Raw genomic sequence first — 21,862 nt, 5'->3', positions numbered from 1 at the left:
GTGACTGTTTTGAATTTATTTGTCCTGTTCTGCTCTCCCTGTTTGTATACTGCTTTGAAGTTTGTATCAAAGAGTGCATGTGCCAGTTGCTTCACTCATCTCTGCTGTTTAGCAGTGAAGCAAAAGGGAAAGAAAGAACAAAAAAGGAAGGAAGGGAGGAAGGGAGGGAGGGAGGGAGGAAGGAAGGAAGGAAGGAAGGAAGGAAGGAAGGAAGGAAGGAAGGAAGAAAGGAAGGAAGGAAGGAACTTTAAGAGGACAAGATGATGTTTTCATAATGGAAAAAATTAATTTGAGTCTAATACAAACTTTTGTAACTAGGATTCTGTGAAGTTCCCTAAACCTAAGCTGAAAGAGTCTGAAATTTAGTTTTCTAAAATTTGACATAATTTCATGTCAAGACTTCTGTCATCTGTCTCTCTTGAATTTATTTCCCTGTTAGGCATGCAGTGACATGGTTTCCTTCGTAAGCAAATGTACCCATATGCACACATCCTTACACACACAGAGGGGTCCAGTTTGCCTGCCACCAGAATGCTTTTTTACAAGTATTTAAAGTCTAGAAGGCTGGGCTCCCCAATTATTCCTCCTCCGCATTTCAAGAGCTTAGTCATGGACAAGGAAAAACATCTTGATTATACTGGTATCTGTTCTGACAACACAGGATCCCAAGCCAGGGTTGTTTTGTTTGTAGGAAACTAAAAATATACAGAATGCCTGGTAGCAATTTAGTCACTGTTATCAGCTATTGCAAACCTTTTATGTTCATTAAGCCTCCTCTGCCTTTTTTACTCTGCGACAGATGGGAGGTTCCTGGAAAAAGGAAAATATCATATCCATTCTGCCAGCTTTTTATTCTTGAAGATCATGCTTCTCTGTGTTTCAACAAGGCTCCAGTGCAAATCCTGTCCAGACTGTGTGATCACACAAAGCACTTTGGCTTCTTTTGCCTGATATTAACTGAGTTTGTGTCAGTGAATCAAATGCAGGAAGGGTTTAGTTCAGTAGTTGGCTTTGTGCGCCCCTTGTTTTGAACCAGATGGTTTCCAAAAAGCCATTCATCAAAAAATTAAATATGTGAAGCTTCTGTTTTAGAAATATAGTTGTCTCAACTCAATGTTCATTATCAATGTTATCTTGAAGATCATGATGACTGAGTGTTTGCAGTATGTGGCATATTTATGTATGTCTCTGAGTTTGTGAAATTTCTGTGTTCTTATAGGTCTGAGCTAATAAATCTTCAGTTGATATATGCCCCAGAGTATTTTGATTGGAAATTAAAATTTCTCTTTCATGAGGATGTTTGAAGGGGCCTCAGAGTTGGCACAGAAAACACTAGGCATCAAATTCTCAACACAAAGAAGATTTGTTTACCCTCGAAGACATGGTGGTAGGGTCTCTGCAGGAGTGATTTATTGAAGAAGAAAAGAGGAAGCTTGTGCTAGGATAAATTGGCAAGTCCTGATTGAACATGTTAGTCAGGGTATCCAGATAAAGTCCTGATTGAACATGTTAACCAGGGTATCCAGATAATGAAATTGGAAATCTAGACTTGGTGTTTTGAGAGCTAGACTTTGGGGTTTAGTCAGGCATAAGAACATGACCAAATAAAGGAAGAGACCTTGGTGGTAGCCTTAGGGATGTAATCTAATGGTTTAGGAAGGGAGACAGCAAGAACTGCCAGCACCATGTTTGCAATGTTTGGATCTGTAGAGAGCCCTTCAGTGTTCACTGGGGTTCACTCTTAAGAAGGAATTCGTAGGTAGATATTCAACGTGTACAAAATATAGATATAAAGAATCATCTTGCAAAAATGTGTCTTTCACATTTGTTTTATATTATATTTACACCATATGGTATATAGACATATAGACATAGAGAATAAAGACTTGTAAGTGATAAAGATAAATGTTGAGAGTGATACCAGTGAGAGATGACAGTCTGTTCCTAGATATCTGTGAGTTCATTCATATTTTTGAGTTTAAGGATAAAGCAGAAATCATTGAGTTATCAGTATGATATATTCCTTTTTTTATCATGAAGGGCATAGTTTGCTCTGTTGAGGTAACATATACACAATATTCATTCAAACCACTGTAAAAATAAATCTCAAGATTCTTTTTCTGTCCAACATAATATTTATATTAATTATTTGGTATTTTTTTTCAATACATCCCAGTCATATTCATTCTGCATTCTCCCATGCCTTCCAGATCCACCTCCAGCCCTCATGGCCTGCCCTCACCCACTCCATGGAAAATAAAAAAATAAAAATAAAAATAAAAATAAAACAATCCACTACAATTTGTGCTGCCCATATATTCAATAAAACCTGGCCAAACTCCTAGTGGCCAGCCCCTTAAAGAAAAGGGAGCCCCCCCCCAAAGAAATATCAACTGTGAAGAGTTATGGTTCAGTATCTTTAAAACAGTTTTAAGGACTCTTTTCAATAGCTTCCTGTCTGGACTGCTTCTTTTCGGGAGCGGGGTTGTCACAGAAGTCTTCAATGTCTCTCATTCTCAATTATGAGTATGTAGTCATCAACACCATTGGCAAAAAAAGCTGCCTTGCCATACTAATGGCAGCATCATACATCATGGGCTTCAACATGGCTTCCAGCAGCAACATGGACCACGAATATCAACATGGCCTCTGACAGCAGTGGGGAAGGACCATGGGCATCAAGGTGGCTTCTGAACTGATCACAGACATCAACATGGCCTCTGATGACATTCTTAGGACTTGGAAACAAGACTTCAAGGTATCGTATTACCTAGAAGCCATCACTTAGTTTTCATCCAAGAATTAGGAGAAACAAGAGATTAAGTAAAGTGAGAATACCTCTGATCTTAAAGTTCCATTACTTCCTGCCTCTGCCAAACACTGACCTGGAAAATTACCAGCCTTTTGTAAGGCTTCTAAGTGCCCCAGACACACAGCAATAAACCAGGATTGATGCTGGCCAAGGACCATCCCCGACCAGAAATGTGATATCTATAGGTTTGCTTGCTTGCTCTTTAGAGTTGGTGTTGTTCACTCACATCTGAAAGCTGTCCTCTTCATGGGTTCATAGAGGAATTTGGAGATTGGGGCTTGGGGATAAATAAAAATGGTTTTTAAAATGTATATCATCCTTACTCCACATAGAATCTTTGGAAAAAGGTAGGACCAGAGCCAGCAGAGATTTTTAGCATGGCATATTTTTTGGAATGAAAAAGAGCTGGTTTTTTGGTTCATATTTTTTGCTTTGAATGGAAATGTTGTTACTCCATGCAGATGAATTCCAGTACCAAATTATGTTTCACTGAATACTGGCGATTTATTTTCTTTTCCAGAAGTTCTATTACATTCTTTTCCCATACATACTTCACTATGTAATTATGCTAAAAAGGTAACGTTAAGGCTAATGCAGAGCAGTCTGCGCTATGCATAAGAAAGCAAATCCATAGTGTTGTTAACTGATTGCCTCTTCAGGCTTTCTAGAACATATAAAATAGTTCAGTGCCTCCTCTGCGATCAGTCCACTCTTTCCCTGCCTCCTGCTCTATACCTTGCAGAAATGACCACTTCCTATGAAGGACTTCCCAATCCTTGCTCCCAATTCAAAGGTGGAATATGAAAACGAAACCAGTCAAAGATCACCAACACCAAAACCACAACCACATTTTGAAGAATACCTCTGTAAGAATTATTGCATTGCAGTTTATACACACATGCATGCTCCCTACAAATAAGAAGGGGCAGCACCAGGTTCTCCCCCAGGTTTTGTAGGTGGGAGGAAAGTCTGTATAGATAACAAGCGTTGACAGGCATTGCAGGACTCAGAAAGGAAGATGACATAATCTCTTACAAGCCAAGACACAGTTCTGATGTCAACCCTCCCTCCACCTCCAGTGCTGCTACTCTAAGTTAAATGCTGCTCTTCTGAAAGTTGGTATCTTGGACTTAAAGACAATGACAAAGTTTTTTTTCATGTGAAGGTCAGTTTATGTTAAACAGTGTCTGAAAGAACACAAGCCACCAAAGAAGGCAGGAAAATTCTGAATGTGACTAAATTTATTGCCAAATCTGCTGAGGTTTTTTTATTATTTTTTTATTTTATTTTATTTTTTGCTATTCAGGTTGTGTTGCTGCTGTTGTTTAGTTTTGTTTGGGGTTTAAAGTTAGTTTTGCTTTAGTTTTCATTCTTTCTTCCAGTTACTTTCATTGCTCAAAAATACTCCACAAAATTACCCAGCACCCTTTTTCTTCATCCACTACTTTCTGGAAACAAGGTCTTTTTCTTCCTGTCAGAACTCTGCTATTGGTGTATTAAGAATACACAACTGCTCCAACACTGCTCCCATAGCAGACTGCCCACGCCATGGTGCCTATCCTCTGAGTTCACGGGCATGTGACGGGCCACTGTGGCCAGCTTATGTGTTGTTCTCAAATGTTCTGATCTCTTGAACAGAAGCTCCCCTCTTTGTTTATTGAAGATAATATAGCAAATACAGTAGGAAAAAAAGCAATGATGACCTTTTATTTTATATTTACAAGAGTCTCACAAAGAAAAAAATTGCTTTTCTGACCATGTTGACCTAGAAAAGTGCACAAAGCCACAATCACATGCCACTCATATATACCCATGTTTTGTTCTCAACCCATATTTTGTTCTCAATACTTTTTGTGAGGTATTGCCTTCAACACCTCACTGCTCCTGGTGAATGGTCTTGCATCTAGTCATCTTAATACATAAGTTTTTCTGAGTCAGGAGCATGAATGAGCCACATAGGAAAAATAGGGAGCATGGGTATAAGCTCAAATCCAAGCATCCAGTTTAACTTAAAAGAGTTAATTACATCAGGAATCCAAATCCTAGTAAGACTAATTTCATAGCTATCCTTTAAATGATCAATTAATTCTGAACAAGTTGAATGCATAGAATGAAAACAGAATGAGTACATAGTCGTAAATTTCACCCATTGTAGGGTAGGTGAAAGTTTGAATTCTAAAGGTAAGATTTAAACAGTATTTCTCAGAAAAAAATTATTCCTACAGCCTAGGATTATAAATGTGAATTCTGTTTAGGACAAATAAATTAGGGACATGAAAAACAAAAAAATCTGTGTGAATGTAGCACATCATAGGATGCCGAACTCCAGTCTTTCCAAAAGCATCCAGCATCCGGGTTATAGTGTTTCCAGCTCCAAGCTGTGAAGGTGCATTGTTGACAAAATAGAATAATAAAACAGTTGAAAAATTCAGCTGGTCCTGTTTTCACCTATACCTGTGTGTTATACCCATATTATTGGCAGCTAAAAACTTGTACTTGACCTGAGTCATTGGTTCATCGTTTGCCCTATGTGAAAAATTTGAGTATAGCAAACAAGAAAGCAAATTTGTACATAAGTGGACATCATGGACATTTCTTTACATTCATGCTAATAGTTTAATAATCTTAAGACAATTCTTCATTTCTCTGGATGTTAGATTTTAGCCAACTTGATTTCAAATTGTCACAACAGTTATTTGTTGCATGCCCTTGCTTATTACCTTGCTTATTTCTTAAAATTCTTTCAGAAAAAATAGACAGAAATTATTCTAAAACCCCTATTAAATTGCTTCTTATGCTATGTTGTATGTAGATCTAGCCATACAGGATAAAATGGATTACCTTTAGATCAATCCAGCCTGGTCCCTGGAGACAGGGGTGGGTCCTAGTTCCTCTAAACTTTCATGTGGGTTTGTATATCTATATTCATGCACATAATTACACAGTCTGGCATGCTATTAGGAAAGACATGGGAGTATTAGGCTACTGGACAGTCATCCAATGACTTTACTATATATAATGTACTTAGTATTTTCTGAAATCACAAGTCCAATCTTTGATAGATATTATAGTCTGTTTTGTAACCAAGTGTCCCTTCCTATACCTGTCCAAATTCTAATAGCTACCATGGGAAAAATATTCACTAAATCAGTAGTTTGTTAGGAGATTAAAGGCATAATCTGCAAAAACAGTTCATAGTATACTCTAAGTATTTAATTAACTAAACAATATTTGCTATTATTATGTTTTTACCTTCATTCCAGAAGGTACTATTTCAAACTCAGCTTTGGTTTAGAATCACACTGTTTGAGTGGTGTCCCTTTTTAGACTTAACCAACATTAAGAGGGGAAAATCTCCTAGATTAGAAATTTAGGAATTGAAGATTAAGGTTTTTATAATTTTTCATGGGAAAAAGTCACTTCTGTTATAGGCCACTTATTTCTTTGCATTTTTTAAAATCTCAACTATATTGTTTTAGCTTTGCCACTGATCCAGGTAATTAAATACATTATTGGCAACTGACTCTTGTGGAAAGAATTGAACCATTTCCTTGTTACTTCCCCTCCCTTATAAGGACCTATTCTAGGAAGCAACTACTACTCTAAGCAACATATTTTAATCATCAAAATGACCCATGACATTTTAAATAATAAATTATATTTAAGTTTATCCTTAATGTTAGTAATAATAACTTATCACTGTACTTTGCCATTTCTAAGATGGTTCACAATTCCAAATCCCTTTCAACTTCTTCACTGTTTTTCTGTAATTGCTAGCCAGTACATGACAGGTGCTTAATAAATATGCAAATGAGCCTTAAAATAACCTGGTAAGTGTAGACATGGAAATTATTATAATTGCTCCCCATTTTCTAGGTAAAACTCAGCCTAAAGATTTCATGATTTGCTGTAGGTCATTCAGCTGGGAAGGAGTAGAAATAAGGTTTGAATGCAGTGGTTTGTTCTGTTTTTTAATGCCTTCTTTGAAGTGGTAAGATGGTAAGAAAATTTTCAAAAGTAACCTAGTCTGTGTTTATAAAAATCAGGTTCTTTGAGGCATAAATAAATAAAACCCATCTCATGAGAGAATAACAAGTTCTATTTTCAATCTGCATTTAATAGGAAAATCCTGCTTACTCTAGTAGTCCATGTGACAGCCTTCAGACAAGGACCATGGCATCATAAGTAAAATGTATCCCTATTATATTATAATATAGTTGCTTATTTCTTTTGTTTAAAGACAGAAGCTCAATGTGTAGGCCAAGCTGGCTTTAAATTTATAATCTACATGCTTCAGACTCCTGAGTCCTAGGATTATTGGCATTTGCCACCACACTTGATTGTAGTTTTCATTTACTGACAAACATCTTCTTGTTGTCGATCTTTAAATTTGTTATTATTCACTTTTTGAATCAGTCTTTGTATATAATGTTTTCTAGACAGAAGTGATATAGTTCTTATGTTTCACTATGTAGCCCAGGCTGGCATAGATCTTGCAATTCTCCTGTCTAAGCCTCTGCCTCTCAACCACTGGGATTGCAGGTATGCCCACCATGCCTAACAATCATCTTTAAAACTCCCATGAAATAGGAAATTACTTACCTATAAGACTAGGTAATAGAAATTCAGAGACACTAAAGATATTTCTCCTCTCAAAATGACTTCCTAAGGAATTCAGCTGGTGTATTGTGGTCTGCTAGAAAAAAGAGCTAGTTCACTGACAGCAGTTCTAAGACAGGTAAGATGTCCCATCCCACATTGTAGGCCACAGAGTAGCTGTACCTACATGGGTTTCCATGGACCTGCTGTTTCCCACCCTTGCACCGCTAAAAGGAATCCAGTTGTCTCGCCAAAAAGGTAGAGAATGTGGAGAAAGCACCTAATCCACTCACATTTTGAGACCTCTAAATTAAAGAAGTCCCCACATGGAACCATATATAGTACCACTTTTGATCAGACTAAACGCTCTCTGGAATGGGTTCTATGTTGGTTTTGCCCATCTGCTCCGAAACAATCCCAATAGAAAACACATTGAAAATTAATTTCTGCACTAATCTAATTAAAGACTCTAACAAACAGTTCATATTACAACATAGTCTATGGAAAACCTCCAGAAAAGAAATTGCCTAAAGTTTTTTAACAGTGAATACTTACTTATATTTATATTAGTTTGTTACAATATATACTAATATCAAATCCTTTAGGGAACTTCATTCCAGTTGTCCTAATCTGCTTTTATACAAATTAATTATCCCTACAACCTTTACATTTACACATTCTAGTCATTACGGTGTTTGCAGTACTTATTTTATTTCAAGGATCTTGAATAATCTTAAGGAGGTGTTGGTGAGGGCTATATACTGGTAATCTGGTCATTCACTAAAAATAGTCTAAGAGGTTTTTTTAAGTTGCTGAAAAATTCATAAAACACTTTAGGGATAGAACATGACCTATAAACAGAAATTTAGAAATTGGAGATATCAACAAACCAGACTCTTCCCTTAGGAGAAAAAAAAGGCATCCAAGTGTGTTATGCAAAAGCAGGACTTTTTGATTCCGTGTGAAGAATCCTTGACCCACATAGCTTTTCAAAATTCATCTCACGCGTGATAAGATGCTGCTGCTTATTCTAGAGTCACTTGCAGAGAGCTTACAATCAATCTTGAATGATGAGCTTCTATTATGTTCAGTTAGTAGATCAAGTTCAACTTCTTTAAACTCAAAAAATTTTAGAATATTTTGGACATTGAGTTCTGCTATCCTGAGGCACAAGTTGTCATTTCAATGAGCAGATTTAGAAAACAATTACCAAATTTTATGATGAAATTTATATTGATAATTTATCTTCAATTTCATAGGAAGTTTGCCTCAACGGATCATAGAAATAACTGGAACTTGGTTTCCGGAAAACAATAGAGGCTTCAGACCATAGCACAATCTAACATACCCAACGATATTTTTAGTATACTCAGGTCAAGGGTTGGCTTATTAATCACAACTTGCTCAGCAGCTAGTAATAGTGCTTTGTTAAAGCACTATCTATTCTGTAGAGCATAAAACAAAATGGTCCCCTTCTTTGAGACTATTTTTTTTAAGTTTTTGAGTTTATAATACAGTTGCATAATATTCCTTTTGCCCTTTCTCCCTCCAAGTCTTCCTGTACAGCCTTTCAAATTCATGGCATTTTTTCCTTAACTATTGTTATCTATCTATCTATCTATCTATCTATCTATCTATCTATCTATCTATCTTCTATCTATCTATCTATCTATTGTCCATCTATCATCTGTCATTGATCTACCTATTATATATCTATGATCTATCCATCTATCATCATCTTCCTTGTATCTATCTATATATTTATGTCTCTGTCTGTCTATCTATCTGTATTCCTAAATACATAGATGCAACTATCACTCAATTTATTAAATGGCCTTTGTATGTATTTGTTTTTAGAACTGACCATTTGGTATTGAATAAAATTCATATGCTTTTCTCTGGAGAAGACTACTTCTCCTGTTCTCAGAATTCCTTTGTTGCCTGAAGTCTTTCTGTAGAGTTGAGGCCTCCTAATCTTTAAGACATTCACGTTATCTATTGGTGATATCTTCATTCAGGTCATAATTATGCTGTAATGTTAGTGTAGATCCTAAAACAACAAACACCCTGTTCCTTTGGCTCTTACTATATTTCTACCACAGCTTCCACAGTGATCTCTGATACTTGTGTGCAGGAGTTGTGTTGTAGATGAGCTCTGTAACTCTGAATTTAGATTAGTTGTAGTTTTATGCAATAGTCTCTTTCTACAGCAAAGAAAAGTTTCATTGATGAGGTGTGTACACTATATTTTTCTATGGGTATAAGGACAGCTATTCAGAATGTAGTTAGAAGTTTCACAGATGGCAGTTTAGTATAGTGGCAATTGTATGTTCTGCAAAATCAATGGCTTCACTAGCCCTTGGTAGTTGTGAGGATTCCAGTACCAGGCATAGTTTCTCCTTGTAGAGGTGGCCCTGAGTCCAATCAGAGAGCTGTTGGTTATTACCAATGTATGCATGACATTACAGCTCTCTTAGGGTTATTGTGCCATACTGCTCTTTGCTATGAAATAGGGTGTTGTAAAAGGAGCGACAGGCTGCTCCTGGCTAGAACCGTATTCATTTAAACAGTTTGGCCCATTAGTTCTAGTCTCTTATTGGCTAACTCTCACATCTTGCTTTAACCCATATCTAATAATCTGTATGTCACCACGAGCTCGTGGCTTACCGGGAAAGATTCACCATGTCTGACCTGGTGGCTGGCTCCATGGTGGCTCTCTCACTCTGCCTCCTTTCTCCCAGCATTCTGTTCTGTCTACTCTGCCTATCTAAGCTGTTGTCCTATCAAAAGGCCACAGCAGTCTCTTTATTTAACCAATGAAAGCAACACATAGAAAAATAGACCCTCCTACACCATTTCCCCTTTTTCTGTTTAAACAAAAAAGAAAGGTTTTCATTAACATAATAAAATTACATATAACAAAACAGTTATCAAGCAAAAATTACAGTCACAATATTTATATCTATTTTATCTTTTATCATAACTAAGGAAAACTGTAACCATCTATTCTTCAACTCCATCAAAGACTCCAGAAAAATATAATATTACCTAAGTAAACAGGAAGTGCATCATAAGCAACTTCCAAAACTCTAGAAATGACAGAGACATCTCACTGTCTGGACAGTCACCCAAAGTTTTTCTGTACCGTTGGGGCATCCATCTTCGCCCTTTAGGCCCATAGTATCCAGCCAACTTTTCCTTGAAGCAGAAAATTTCAAAGACAGTTCAGTCACTTTTTTCTATGTCCTGCAGAATATCTCGCAGACTTTTTCATGAATTAGGAACCCCAAAGGAACATCTCACCTTGAGGCAAGTTCAGCAGTCCTCTCTCTGTGGGTTCTTTATGTCCAGTTTATGTGACAGTCCAGACAAGAGTAGTTTCTTGCCCAGATAACTAACCAACTCCATAAGGAACCTCTTCAATACCCATCTTCCTCTTGACATAGCTGGTGCTGCCAAGAGCAGATGTGTCTCATTGTCATGAAAAATCCTAAGTTATTAAAACATTTTAAATGCCAAATTCTGTAGTCTTTGAAAGAGAAGAAGAATGCCTATCTAACTGAAATATATCTCTATATATCTAGAAAGTCTAACATGACTACAAGCTTGACTATTATCGATGTTTATCCATTAACCTATATTTCTAATTATATATTACATTTTTAAATGAGCTACACAATCACAATACCTTAATGAAGAGAAATACATATACATATAACAAAATTGACCTTAAAATCCATACCAATGCAAATTATTCATATCTATATCATATCCCCCTTTAAATGTGGAAGAACATTTATAAGCAATATTTGGGAATATGGGCACAGTTATTTCTCTCCAAACTGCTTCCTGCTGAATGGGGGCACTGTTATTTAGGTCATTCATGGTATAACCTGTCTAGGTTCATCTCAGTCGGCAGTTGAGTGAAGTAATTTTCTGAAGGTGTTCATTGTGATCTTTCAGGAGGGTGTGGTCTATCATACCATATTGGGATAGAAGCAATCCACAGGGTCTCATTCTCTGTGAAAACAAAAGTAGAACCTCTTTTTCAATGCACCATATCCCTACACCCAAATTTGTAAGTCATGATACCTTTAGAACATATATACTGGTTCAGCTTAACAGACCACACAATGAAATATCTTTCTGTATTTAGCTCCCTCACAGTCAAAAAATTCAAAGAAAACACAATAATATACAGAGTCCAAACTCTCTGTGAATTTTTCATTTTTACATGGCTTACTTTTCTTTATTTCGTTTCATCTATAACTATCTGTACTCTGTCTCTTTAAAGACTTTACCCTTTTTTTAAGGCATTAACTTTATTCTCTATATTCTTTTTCTTCTCTTTCCCAAGCCTACATATGTCTATCTAACACTGTGACCCATTTGAAGTCTTTTTTGTCTGAATCTGTACTATTGCATTGTCTGTAATTGTTTACTGTCCAGAAACACTTTTGCTTTGTGCTTTTAAATCACTAAGCGCTTAAGAATCTAAGTTGTGACATTCCTAGGTCAAAAACAGGTATTGTGGGTTTGCCCTGCCCAGTCCAACATGGCGAAGCCGCTTGTGACTCTGAATCAGTTGCACCTCTGAGCTACAGAGCGGCAGGTTGCTCTGGATGTTGTTTTCACCTCTCTCCAATTTCAAAATGGTGAATGTACCATTTCTGCTAGCTCTGGGGCCCCCAGGTCGGAGCCACACTCAGCAGTTTAACTCTGAAACTGAGCATGCAGCACAGAAACTCTTTTCATCCAAGTTACAGCCAAATCTGCCATGCAGAGCACTGCATAGCCTGGAAACATCTCTCTGTATGGCAACAGAAATCTGCCATGTTCTTCCGCCTGCCCAAGCCTGATTCTGCCATCTGCCCAGGTGCAGGCGGGGAGCACTGAGCCATTGGCATGGTCTAAGATACTTTACTCCCAATCCTGAGTGGACACACAAACACCCAGGCCCACAAATGCACCATAGCTGGAGTTTGCACTGGCAGCAGGGCCCAGGAAGCCATGTTTTAAAATGGCACAACTTTTTTTCTGTTGCTTTTGCTGAATCAGGAAATCTCTCTACAGCATGCCCTAGCAAGCAGAAAAAGCTGTGTTAAACTCTACATTTGTATATAGAATTCCTTTTTAAGCCCTCTTAGGTTTTATGTGGAGTTAGTTAATCATGTTAGGCAGCCAATCTGTTTAAAAAAAAAAAAAAAGCAATGGGCCGCTTCCTGCTGCCCAGCTCCCGGCTAGCTTTACCCGAAATAATTACATGGATACTATATTCATTTAAACACTGCCTGGCCCATTATTTCTAGCCTCTTATTGGCTAACTCTCACATCTTGCTTTAACCCAAATCTAATAATCTGTATGTCACCACGAGCTCATGGCTTACCGGGAAAGATTTAGCATGTCTAACCTGGCAGCTTGATCCATGGCGGCTCTCTCTGTCTCTGCCTTCTTCCTCCCAGCATTCTGTTCTGTCTACTCTGCCTATCTAAGTTGATGTCCTATCCAAAGGCCAAGGCAGTCTCTTTATTTAACCAATGAAAGCAACATATAGAAAGAAGACCATCCTACACCAGTAGGGTAGGTTGCTAACTTCCCTTATTTGAAATCTTGCACCTTTTGGTACCATGAAATGTAGTCCTCAGGGAAGAGACGTTCAGGTCAGGTCCACTATCAGTATCTTCATAAGTATATGATGTCTTCAACAGTAGGAACTTCACTTCCAATTCTCGTGACTATAGCAGTAGCCTATATTGATATGGACTTCTGAAGCCTAGTGATGGGGTGTTTGTTAGATGATCTATTGTTCTTGGGAGAGCACTGAAAACTCAGATGGTAAAACTTCATTTAAACTGTATATGTTCTTGGGGGAACATTGAAAGCTCAGAAAGGAAAACTTCATTTAAACTATTTAAGTACATTTAAAAACTAATTTCTGTGTATTATATGTATTTTAGGTAGTAATTGATATTACAGCTTATGAATTTTTTCAGAAATTATTAGTGTTTTTGCAGCCCTCCTCTCACCCTTTTCTGTATATATCTATCACCTTTTTCACAGAGCCCTTCCACTGCATTTCCCTCATTTCCCCCATCAGACCACTTGTAAGCTGCTATTCCCTTTTATTGCTCCCCTATCTTCTCTCTTAACAGTGGTCTATTTTTACTTTCCTGGTTACTGTAGTTACCCCAGAATATGTATTCCCATGTGAAGGTTTGGAGATCAAAGTCTCAGGTGAAAAGAACCTGCAATATTAATATTTCTGGATCAAGCTTATACTATTCAAAGTATCATTAAATCACTTCCTGATTTCAGTGTGATTGCTTTGTTTCCCTCCATTTATGTTGATTTGGGCTATTGATTTTATATATATTGCCTTTATTGTGTTGAGGTATGTTAACTCTAGTCCTTTCTCAAGGATTTTTGCCATAATAGCATATTGGATTCTCTCAAAGGCTTTCCCCTGCGTCTCTTTAGATCCATTTATATAGTTTATTGATATATTCATGACAACCCATTCCTGAACTTCAGGAATAAAGCCAACTGGTTACAGTAAGTCATTTTTTATTCATGTCTATATAGACATGAATAAAATATGGTGTGGAAACACTTATTGAATAATCTGTGTTCATCAGAGATATTGGTCTATAGTTTCATATGAGTTGTCTCTTTATCTGTTTTTTGTATTATAGTGATACTGGCTTCAAAGATTTTTGGGAATGCCCCTTCCCCTTCTTTCTTCCCTTCCCTTCCCTATAGGATCGGCTGTAGATCTTCTTTGAAAGTCAGGTAGAATTCTTCTGTGAAACTCTACGACCCTAGCCTTGTTTTTTAACTGGATGGATTTGAATTGCTGTTTCAATATCCCCAGTAGTTATAATTATGGACTTTTGGTTTAAATATGGTGGTTTGACTGAATTGGGAAATTAATGTTTTTTATTATTTTACATTATTTTATAGCTTAATAGAGTACAGGTTTATAAAGTATCTCATTATAATATTCTTAACTTCTGTTTTGTCTTTTGTATGTTAGCCTGTACACTTTTGATCCTGATAATTTGGGTCTTCTCTTTCTTTTAGCTAGTTCATCCAAGGGTGTGTTGATCTCAAAAAAATAGCTCTTATATTCATTATTTCTTCCTTTTCTCTGTCCCTATTTCATTAATTTCTACTCAATTTTTATTATTTAAGTAGTCAATTTTATTCAATTTTTTTGCTTTTGCCATTCCAAATTCTTGAAATAAATCACTAAGTTACTTATTTGTGTTCTTTCTGATTTTTCTTTTTAATATAGACACTAAGGGATAAAAACATCCTTCTTAGGACTGTTTTTACTGTGTTCTGAGGGATTTTGTTGTGTTGTATCTTTATTTTCATTTAGTTCCAGGAAAATTTTTATTTCATTCTTGATTTCATCTTTGGAGCCTTCATCATTCAGCACTGAGGTATTTCCTCTCATGAAGCTGTGTGTTTACTAAGTACTTGTTTGCTGTGAGCTTTAAGCTGTATTACCTTATAATCAGTCAGTATGCAGAGTTATTTGGATCTTTTTTAATTTTTAAAGATTTATTTCATAACCCATTGTGTAGTCTGTTTTAGAGTAGCTTCCATGTATTTGAATGGCAGATTCGGTAGCTTTATTTTGAGTCCATTTGATGTAAGGTATAATTTAATTCTAAGGTTTCTATGTTTAACTTCATCTAGATGACTTGTCTTTTGGAGAAAGTTGGGTAGTGAAATCACCTACTATTAATAGTTAATGTTAATCTGTGTCTTTAAATCCAGTATTTCATGTTTTATAAAACTGGGTACACTAGGGTTTAGTGCATATATATCTGGGAAAGTAATGTCACCTTCATTAGGTGTTTTCTTTGTTAGAATAACATGGCTTTCTTTATCTATTCTGATTAATTTTGTTTGAAGTCTTTTTCTCAATTATCAATTGGGATAGTGATTGCTTCTTGATTTCTGGTTCCTGTTGATTAGAACCAGATTTTTTTTTACCTACAAAGAGGTTCTTATTTTTAAGGCTAAGATGCTTTTTATACAGGAAATACAGAGAAGAAATTTGTTGATCCATTTAGCCAATCTATAACTTTTTATTGAAGAACTAAGACTGTTAATATTTAATGCTGTTAAAATATATGTGTTCATTGTGGTTATTGTGTTGTTTATATTCTCTGTGGTAATTTGTATTTTGGTCATTATGGATTTGTATTTCTTTACACAGTTTCTTGGCAATACTCATTCCTCTCTTCAGCCTAAACTATTTCTTTCTGCATTTTCTTAAGTTCTCTTTGTTGGATATAAATTCTTTTAGAATATGTTTTAAATTATTAATATATATATATATATATTTCATTTAGTATTTTTAATTAAACAAGAAATTCACAGTAAATTTTCCTTATTGGTAAAAAGTATTATTTGCTTTGGATATAGCATCACTATTACTAAAAGTCTTATATATTATTTTCTTTTACTTTTATTGATTCTTTGTGGATCACACATTCTTATCCCACCTTTCTCCATGTCCCTCGCATCCCCCCAAAAACAAAACCAAATTTAAAACAAAAACCAAAAGCAAAACCAAACCAAGGAAAAGAAGGGGAAGGAGAAGAAGAAGAAGAATCTTGTAGTGGAAACTGTAGTATGGCCTGCTGAGACACACAGTTTACCCTTTAGTTTATTTAACTTAATTTGTAAGTGTTTATTGCGAAGGGTCATTGCTCTGGCTCCAGGCCTCTGGTTTCTGCTACACCATGGATAATAGAAACTCACTGAGGCTCTTTTTGGACATCCTGTTGTTGTCCTGTGTCATGGAGATCCTGCTGTTTGGATCTGTAGGTTCCTCCCCTTCACATGCTCGCAGTTCATTGATTCAGTAGCTGTTGGGGTGGACAAACTCATAGCCCTGGTTCTGGGCCCGGGTGGTATCTGCATTGGTCAGCTCCCTAGGTTTCCCTCATCATCACTGCCTGAATGAATTCTCCATCACTGCCTTAGCTAACTCACACAATGTAGCCTACAGCAAGGAGCAGAGCCAGTTCTTCTCTGGGGCCCTCAGACCCGGGTCCCCCTTACTCAATCTCTAGGGCCAGTTCTACTGTCTTTCTCAGACAAGATGAAAGGCCCTCTTTCCCTATTGCTGTTGGGGGAAGGCAAGGCGGTGGGGGTGGGGGATTGAGGCAGGGTCAGCTCTCCTGCTCTCCTGCCCTCAGAGCTAAGGTACCTGCTACTCCAGCTACAGGGTCCGCTCTAGTGTGCTGTCCAGGTGTAGCATAGGGCCCTTCTGTGTGCTGTGGTTGTTTTAGGGCAGGGCAAGTTTTCACGCTCTAGTGACCCTGAGGTCAGGTCTCTTGCATGCCACAGGTAGCCAGGGGTAGAATAGGGAGGGAAAAACATCTTTCTCTCACCAATGCCATCAGAGAGCAATGACGGGGAGGACTATCCTTCTCTGTTGCTCTTATATCCTCACTGCTGGTTCACGTACATCCTTGACAACAGGGTCAGTTCTAGTTTGTTAGCCAGACCTGAAGCAGAGACTACTTTCTCAAGTGCTGCAGCTGGTGAGGACAGGGCTGGCTCTCCCACACTTGTGACCCTAGGTAGGTTTTGAGGTTTCAGAAATCCACCATGAAACCATGCCAAATCTCTCTCTCTCTCTCTCTCTCTCTCTCTCTCTCTCTCTCTCTCTCTCTCTCTCTCTCTCAGTTTAGATGTAAACTTTTAGTTACTGCTCCCATGCTTGCTTGCTGTTTTGCTCTCATCCATGGTGGTCATGTACTCACCCTCTGTAAGCAAGCTTTCTACTGTGAGTTGCCTTGGTCATTGTGTCACTGCATAGCAATAGAACAGTAACTAAGACAGCATGTGTCACTACATTCTGCCTAAAATTGGTTTTAATATCTTGGAACAATGACCCTTAATCTCTCAAATTTCAAAATTTCTATTTATAGGTCAAAACGTACCCTGAAGTAGTCCATATATCTATCGGCAACTAAAATAAGAAGATTTATTTATTGTATATGTATGATAATGTGTGTTTTGTCTGTCTGTCTGTGTGTCTGCTGCCAAAAAACACAAGAGGAGGGCAATGGATTGCCTGGAACTGGAGTTACAGATAGTAGTGAGCTACTGTGTAGCAACTCTAAGTTCTTTGCAAGAGCAACAGACAATCTTTATCACTAAGCCGTCTCTCCAGTCCCTTGTCAGCAATATTATTAAAGTATGCTGTTCTTTTGATTTATCATGGTTCTCGAACTGAAGAAACTGAATTTCACAACAATTCTGGGGGAGTCAGAATATGCTAATACCTTTCACTGCACTTCAAGTCTCTCAGTGTTCTCAGAATATTCCAGGAAGACACTACAGTTATGCAGAAATCCATCCACATTCCACATCCACGTTCCTTGACTGAGATCCTACCTTGAGTCATAAAAGTTGTATAATATTAGACAAGTCACTGGATTATTTTGTTGCTCAGCTTTCTCAGGAAACTGAAAGAGTGATTTACAAAAACGATTCAGAGCAAGAAGTCAGGGCCACCATTAATTGTAAATTGTGGATTCCCACACGGTATTGGTTGTCAAATGTTTTCTCAGTTATGAATATTGCAAAGAAAATTAAATGACCTGTAATAGAATGGAACAGGACACACAAGAGCTCTTTGTACCAGTGGAAGATATTGTTATGTGTCCCATCGATTCCACCTTTGGGTTTTCTTGTGATTTAAAGTGTGTGTGTGTGTGTGTGTGTGTGTGTGTGTGTGTGTGTGTGTGTGATTCTTGTGGTTTGAATGTCAAATGTCCCCTGCAGGCCAATGTATTTTAGCATTTTCTTCCCAGAAGAAGGCACTATTTGAAGAGTTTTTGAACCCTTTAGGATTTTAGGATTTGGGGCTTCCCTGGAGGAAGTGGTCTTCTGTGATTGGAGTCTGAGGTGGTTGTGTTTTTGTTGGTTTTGGTTTTTGGATTTTATTTGTTTTTGCTTTTTCTAACTGTATTTTCTTTCACCTTTCTATTTCCCGATCTGCCTGGACATGAACAAGCAGTCATGAGTTCATTGTGATGCCTTTTCTGCTCTAATTTATCCCGTTCAACCACGAATAAAAAAAAGACTTTCCTGTTATCAACTGCTTCTTGTCACTCACTTGGTCACAACCAGAAAATTGCTGATCTGCCCACCTAGTAAAATCTATTTTGTGCTGAGGTTGTAATTAAAAAACATTGGAAACCCTTATGGTAGTGTCTAAAGTAACCAAATCCATTGTTCTAAACACAGAACTAGTTGGGTAAGTAAGGCCTGTTGGGAATGGAATGTGATGTGCTTGCGGGCTCTGGCTGTAATTTAAATGCACTTCTTTTGCAGAGGGAGACCAAAGGGCAGTTTCTTATTGAGCACATCTGCAACTACTACAGCTTGCTGGAGAAGGACTACTTCGGAATTCGCTATGTGGACCCAGAGAAGCAAAGGGTAAGAGCCAATCTTGATCTTCAAACTGTGGAGTTAAGGGGAGGCCCAGAATGTCAGGCTCTGTGGCATCTTTTCCAAAACCCTTCTGGTACCTTTGTTTCCATGAATTATTGGCATGGGAAATAAAATGGCTGGTGTGACTGGAAGACTACCTGACTGGAAGGACGAAGGAAAGGAAAGGCCTTTCGGGAAGCTGGTCTCTCACGAAAGAAATAGAAATGCTCCTCTGCTCTTCGAGTTTAGGCTCTGCAAACCTCCTCAGAGTAGTTGCAAATAATCTAGTTATGGAGAGCTACACCACCCCCCTCCCCTGCACACACACAGAGATGTAAGAACTTACTGGCAGAAGGGAGGGATGGACTTAGTAGGGAAAGGGTTTCCTTATGGAGAGATGGAAATGTTTGGAGTCTGATATAGGTGATGTTTATCCAACATAGTAAACACCATTTGGAAAAGTACTTTTGGAAAAAGAATTCATTTCACATTACTTGGGAGAGACTTCTGAGTAAGATGGTGAATCTCTATATAGAAGCAGGCAAGGGAAGTTTGCATGTTTCCCATCAGCAACACATGGCTTTATGTCCGTCACTGGAATCCACAGAGGGCTTCCCTTTGCATACAGTGGCTTTGCATGAACAGTGAGCTCTAGTGTGGCTACTGGGATTAGGTGTGTATCACCACTGCCTGGCTGTGAGGTAACCCATTGTGGCTGTTTTACCCTCCCGATGCCCAGGCAAGCTTTATTTATTAAAATATAATTGAAATGCCGTTATGAAGCTTGACTGTCAAAAGTTGGAGATGACACATAGCAGCAGAAGGCATTGAAATAGTGTGGGGATTGAATGTGTGTGTGTCTGTGTCTGTGTGTGTGTCTGTGTGGTCTGTTGTGTGTGTTTCTCTGTGTGTGTCTGCGTGTCTCTGTCTGTGTCTCTGTGTGTGTGTATGTCTGTGTCTGTGTGTGTGTGTGTGTGTGTGTCTCTCTGTGTGTATGTCTGTGTGCATATGTCTCTGTGTGTGTGTGTGTGTATGTATGTATGTAAATAATAAAAGAAAATGCTATTGGTTTGATTGGAACTGAGGGGGAAGGAAGCATGAAAGTGACTAGAAGTGATGCAATTATATTTTAATTCAAAAACACGATTAATTTACTTGTTTCCAATAAACGTAAATCACTATCAAAACTAATCCCAAATTTCATATAGAAGGATGAAAAATATATATCAAGGAAATGGGACTAGAAAGGAAAAATTAGCTGCTGTTCTGGTACCTGAAAAAATAGATTTCAAATTAAAATTAGTAAAAAAAAAAAACCCATAAATTGGTGACTTCATATGGATGAAGAGAACAATCTGCATTGCAGTTCGTAATTCTAAACATAGATAGTCTAAACACAGCTCTCAGAACAGAGTCAAGAAAACTTTGCACAGGTGGGAGATGTAGTGAAGAATGGGATGAGTAAAAAAATCAGCTTAGAGTATGGCCTAGGCTAGAACCAGGGAGACAGCAATAAATCTACCAAAAAGACGAAAACAACACTCAGGTGAGTGAAATTATTTATTTATTTAAATTAAATTACATTAAAATTATTTATTATTATTATAGGGATCTCCAGCCTGCTGTCCCTTCCCCCACCCCACAGCTAGTCAGTATCTGCCAGTGTTTTTCTTTTTTTGAACTTTTTTAAAATTGTATTACTTTAAAAGAATACCAATCCAGAATACCAATCCAAATTCTCACTCCCTTACCCTCCTCCCACTCCCTCTCCACTCCAATTCTAAGAGAAGACAAGGCACCCTGCCCTGTGGCAAATCCAAGGCCCTCCCTACCACATCTAGGTTGAGCAAAGTATACATCCAAAGAGAATAGGATCCCAAAAAGCTACTACATGCAGTAGAGACAAATTCCAGTGCCATTGTCATTGGCCCCTCAGTCTGCCCTAATTGCCAACAACATTCAGAGGGTCCAGTTTGATCCCATGCTCGTTCACTCCCAGTCCAGTTAGAGTTGGTGAGCTCCCATTAGCTCAAGCCAACTGTCTCAGTGGGTGAACCCCTTATGGTCTTGACCTTTTTGCTCATATTCTCACTTCTTCCACTCTTCAGCTGGACCTTGGGAGCTCAGTCCAGTGCTCTGATGTGATTCTCTGCCTCTATTTCCATCTGTTGTTGGACAAAGGTGATATGGTGATATTTAAGATAATCATCAGTCTGACTACAAGGCAAGACCAGTTCAAGCACACTATTTCTCTATTTCTTAGGGTCTTAGCTGGGGTCATCCTTGTGAATTCTTCATATTTGTCCTTCCTCCATCTCAACTATTCCCTCAAGTTCTCCTCAACCCTCCCCTTTCCCCTCATCTTCCTATTCTCCCCTTTCTTCTACCCCCCTTCCCGCAGCTCCTGTGCTCCCAATTTTGTCAGGCAATCTTGTCTGTTTCCAGTTCTCAGGTGAGTCTATATATGTTTTTCTTTGGGTCCACCTTATTACTTAGCTTCTCTAGGACCATGAACTATAGGCTCAATGCTTTTGTAGTATGATTGGGCATCTTTTGGGTATATTCCCAAGAGTGGTACTACTGAATCCTGAGGTAGGTTGATACCTAATTTTTTGAGAGACCGCCATACTGATTTCCAAAGTGGTTGCACAAGTTTGCATTTCCACCAGCAATGGATGAGTGTTCCCCTTACTCCACATCCTCTCCAGCGTAAATTATCATTGGTGTTTTTGATCTTAGCCATTCTGACAGGTGTAAGATGGTATCTCAAAGTTGTTTTTATTTGCATTTCCCTGATAACTAAGGATGTTGAACATGTCCCTACGTATCTTCAGACCATTTGAGGGTGTTTTTATTTTATCTCTCCAGTCTGCTCTTCTCTCCCTACCAGTTGTTTCTTATTTATTTATTAAAACAGATCAATGTAACAAGATGACATTGTACCCTACCACTTAGTTTCTTTGCTTTTTTATTCATTTTTTTCT

At 37.8% G+C, this 21,862-nt stretch overlaps 1 protein-coding gene across 2 annotated transcripts in view; it reads left to right on the top strand.

Annotated features, from left to right (window-relative positions):
• Positions 1-21,862, top strand: part of Frmd3 (FERM domain containing 3) — a 200,270-nt gene that overhangs the window by 56,433 nt on the left and 121,975 nt on the right. For both annotated transcript variants that reach the window (XM_048452970.3, XM_087904922.1), the window contains exon 2: positions 18,780-18,884. In XM_048452970.3, the coding sequence (XP_048308927.2) occupies positions 18,780-18,884 (105 nt within the window). The remainder of the gene's footprint in view (positions 1-18,779; positions 18,885-21,862) is intronic.

This window comes from Myodes glareolus, chromosome 3, assembly GCF_982192425.1.
Source record: "Myodes glareolus chromosome 3, mMyoGla1.1, whole genome shotgun sequence".
Lineage (NCBI taxonomy): Eukaryota > Metazoa > Chordata > Mammalia > Rodentia > Cricetidae > Myodes > Myodes glareolus.
Note: the sequence above shows the minus strand (reverse complement) of the source record. Positions and strands in the feature narration are given on the sequence as shown.